The sequence below is a fragment of the Poecilia formosa genome, unplaced genomic scaffold, assembly GCF_000485575.1.
Source record: "Poecilia formosa unplaced genomic scaffold, Poecilia_formosa-5.1.2 Scaffold786, whole genome shotgun sequence".
Classification (NCBI taxonomy): domain Eukaryota; kingdom Metazoa; phylum Chordata; class Actinopteri; order Cyprinodontiformes; family Poeciliidae; genus Poecilia; species Poecilia formosa.
In genome coordinates, this window is record NW_006800725.1 from 97,293 (window position 1) to 101,494 (window position 4,202).

The following is a 4,202-nucleotide window of genomic DNA, read 5'->3' on the forward strand; positions in this document are numbered from 1 at the left end:
AGTTTTAAAGTCCAAGTGATAGCCAGAGACAATGGTTCTCCTCCTCTTAGCAGCAACGTGACTGTCAGTGTGTTCATATCTGATGTGAATGACAAGTCTCCTCAGATACTGTACCCCGCCGCAGAAGGCAGCTCCTTCATGACTGAGTTAGTCCCCAAAGCTGCACATGGAGGATCTCTGGTGTCCAAAGTGATAGCAGTGGACGCAGACTCTGGACAGAATGCCTGGCTTTTGTATCATATAGTCAAAGCCACAGATCCTGGACTTTTCAGTATTGACCTACACAGTGGAGAGATCAGGACACAGCGGGACATTTCCGAATCTGACAGCATGAAACAGAACCTGATTGTTGCAGTGAAAGATAATGGACAGCCCTCTTTATCTGCCACCTGTGCCATTTATTTACTTATTTCTGACAACCTGGCTGAGGTGCCAGAATTTAAAGATATTTCATATGATGAAAACACCAAGTTGACCTCATATCTGATCATTGCGCTGGTTTCTGTATCTACCTTTTTTCTGACTTTTATCATCATCATCCTGGGTGTGAGATTTTGTCGGAGGAGAAAGCCCAGATTGTTGTTTGATGGAGCAGTAGCCATACCAGGAGCTTATCTACCTCCAAATTACTCAGATGTTGACGGCACAGGAACTTTACGCAGCACCTATAATTATGATGCCTACCTGACAACAGGATCTAGAACCAGTGACTTTAAGTTTGTATCATCTTACAATGACAACACGCTGCCTGCTGACCAAACTCTGAAGAAAAGTCCAACTGAATTTGCTGATATGTTTGGTCAATCAGAGGAATCTCCAGAGGTAGGCCTAAATATTCTGTTGTTATCCAAGTGATTGAACTACATTTTAATCACATTTTTCCATGGGTATTATTAAAGTTTTTCTGTAATCATTCTTGATGTAATTTTCTCTGAAAATACTTTTACTACTGTTCTTTCATAGACCATATTCCAAAGCTGAAAGGTCTGTTTAAAATATTATATCTAAGTATATTATATATATTGCTTCTATTTTTCTACCATTTACTCTGCATTGTCAACAGCTTGTGGATTTGTTTCTGTAAAATGTGTCCCTTTATGAAACGTGCTTATCATCATTTTCCTTTTTTTGTTCTGAACGACAAGCTTCTGCTCTTCTTAAAATGATAGATATGCTTCTTCAGCTTTGTGTCTCATGATGTAGCTTTGTCTTTTTCAAGAGGTTTACATCATATTGCATCTTAGCGCGACTCGCGGGAGAAGCGCTACGATGCATATGTGACAGTAGGATCCCGACCCATTGACTTAAAGTTTGTATCATCCTACTGTGACAACACACAGCCTGCTGAACAAACTCTGAAAAAAGTTCAACAGAGTTTACTGATGTGCTTGGAAATAATTATTCCTCTCGGTGCTAATAACATGTTTACTTAAATGTTTTTTCACCTTAAAGACATCTCACTCTTACATCTCACTCGCATTTTATCAAAGGTTTAAGCAAAATTTTACTTTCTTTTTCAATGGTCACATTGGAAAATGACATTGTTCATCGCTTGATAAATGTTGCTGATTAGTTATTTGTGGAGAAACAAGCTGTGGGAAAGATGTCCATTTCTTTGTTGTTGTAGCAACTTTGATTATCTCCATGAGCCTAATATAAAATTATGCATTTATTGGTAAGTGTTCCCAATTAGTTTTTATTTATTATTGTTTTTAAGGAAGATTCATTCATCGTTTGTTGATTTTGTTAATTTAATATTGTTGTTGTTTTGATGTTTTAATTCCACGAATGTGAAATAATTGTTGTCAGAATCCTATTCTTAAGTAAAACTTATTCTTATTCTATTTCTTGAGATGAAGTATACATGTATTCTTTCTGAATGATCACCACTGTCATGTCTATTTCAAATGAAGCGGTTCTGTTATTTGTCATATCTTCTATAGCATTTTAAGCTCTTTTTTTTCCTTTTTTCTCTGACACTTATTCCTGGTCCCTCTGCCATATAGTTTTAACTTCATAACATGCAATCCATTAATTATTTCAAATGTAGTTATTTGTGTTTGGTGAAGGATTTCGGATATGTCTTTGTGTCTATTGAAAGTAGGTCAGTTTGATATTAGTGAGAATTTTTTTCTTTTAATTGCCAGCATATAATTTTTTTTCTAAAGCACTCGAACTAAAAACTGGATTTTTTTACATCACTTTTTAAATTTATTTTATTGTGTATGGACTTTGTAGTTATTTTTGGACATCGAAAACTTTCCATTTGTTATGTAGGCTTTGTCATCATGTCAGAAGTGAATTTCTCACATAACATGTTATAATGATTCACAGTTATTTAGGAAACGGATGTGTTTTTTGGTGTTTTTTGGGACAGAAGATGTTGCAACATCAAACGTGTTCACATGTTACAGTTAGATTGAAGCAGTTCTGTGGCAAGCATTTAAACATAAGTTGTGCTCAGGTTAGCATGCATAAGAGAGGGACCTTTTCAGTCAGGATTGCTTTTACGTATTTTAAACTTGTCACTTTCTGCGTCATATTGGCTAGTAAAATTAAATGCTTATTTAGTTATTTATTTATTTATTTATTTATTTTTGCATGACGGAACCCCAGGTAGCAATTTATCGCGCTTACTCAAGAGGTCGTTGTGTGCTAACACTATACGTTTTGCTGTCAGTATCCTCAGAGCATTATGACAGAGACCGTGAGGCAGGGCTTTTGTAGCCGATCAGAAGAGGGAGAAATGCGATTTTGAACTGCGAGGATTTCATCATAAATTCTCTTTTTTTTTCCCTTTAACTTTTTTCCGTTTTGACAAGGATTAGTCAACGAGAATGGCTATCACGAGCTCTGCAGTCCATTGTCTTGTCTGTGGCGTGTTTTTTCTTTCTATACATTTGGCAGAGGGAGATTTGAGGTATTCGTTTCCAGAGGAGATGCGGCGAGGATCAGTGGTCGGCAATATCGCCAAAGACTTGAGTCTCGAGGTCAGCAAGCTGTCCGCTCGAAAAGCTCGTATTGATACGGAAGGAAGTGACAAACATTATTTTGACATCGACATTCGTAATGGAGATTTAGTTATCTCTGACAGGCTCGACAGAGAAGGCCTTTGTGGAGACAAAGCATCCTGCGTTTTGAAACAAGAGATCATGTTGGAGAATCCGTTAGAGCTGCATCGGGTAAATCTGCATGTTCAGGATATAAACGATAACTCTCCGCTATTTAATAAAGAATTGATCCAAATTGACATAAGTGAATCTGCAGCGAAAGGTGCTCGATTTCCAATAGAGGACGCTCATGATGCGGATGTCGGACAAAATTCAGTGCAGACGTACAACCTGCAGAAAAATGAACATTTTATTCTTGGTGTTGGGACAAATTCCGTGGAGCTTGTCTTGAGCAAAGAACTCGACCGTGAGAAATTAAAAGAAATTAGTCTTCTTTTGACGGCTTTAGATGGTGGATCACCACAAAGGACAGGTACCGTGACGATTCATATAAATGTCTTGGATGCAAATGATAACGTTCCTGTGTTCCAGCAGCCAATTTACAAAACCAGTATGCCGGAAAACACTCCAATAGGTACTGTTGTTCTAACAGTTGGAGCAACGGATGCAGATGAGGGAATAAATGGTGAGGTTACATATGATTTTGGACACATTTCTGATGAAGTCAAGGCAATATTTGACATAGACAATAAAGCAGGTGAAATAAAATTGATGAGAGCAGTTGATTTTGAAACGGTGTCATTGTTTGAACTTAGGGTGACAGCGAAAGACGGGTTAGGACTCACCTCCTATTCTAAAGTAATAATTGATATCACTGATGTAAATGATAATGCCCCAGTGATTTACACAAAATCACTCTCCAGCCCCATACCTGAGAATGTGTCATCTGGTACAGAGGTGGCCATCATTAATGTGCAGGATAGAGATTCAGAGAATAATGGACAGGTTCGCTGCTCCATCCAGGAAAATGTCCCTTTTAAGTTGGAACCTTCAATTAAGAACTATTATTCTCTAGTGACCACAGGACATCTGGACCGGGAACTAGTATCTGGTTACAACGTTACAATCTTTGCCACTGATGAGGGCTCCCCCCCTTTGTCTTCCTCTAAAACTATTCAGTTATCTGTAGCTGACATCAATGACAACCCACCTGTGTTTGAGGAACAGTCCTACAGCGCATATGTGAGTGAA

General features: G+C 38.0%; 2 protein-coding genes across 2 annotated transcripts in view; both read left to right on the top strand.

Annotated features, from left to right (window-relative positions):
- The window catches only part of LOC103131557 (protocadherin beta-9-like), a 2,621-nt gene extending 1,766 nt beyond the window's left edge, over positions 1–855 (top strand). Inside the window, exon 2 of the mRNA XM_007543234.2 lies at positions 3–855. Coding sequence (XP_007543296.1) covers positions 3–855 — 853 coding nt within the window. The remainder of the gene's footprint in view (positions 1–2) is intronic.
- Positions 856–2,623: 1,768 nt separating this feature from the next.
- LOC103131558 (protocadherin gamma-A12-like) overlaps positions 2,624–4,202 on the top strand; it is a 14,329-nt gene continuing 12,750 nt past the window's right edge. Inside the window, exon 1 of the mRNA XM_016666735.1 lies at positions 2,624–4,193. Within this exon, the coding sequence (XP_016522221.1) occupies positions 2,838–4,193 (1,356 nt within the window). The 5' untranslated portion in view covers positions 2,624–2,837. The remainder of the gene's footprint in view (positions 4,194–4,202) is intronic.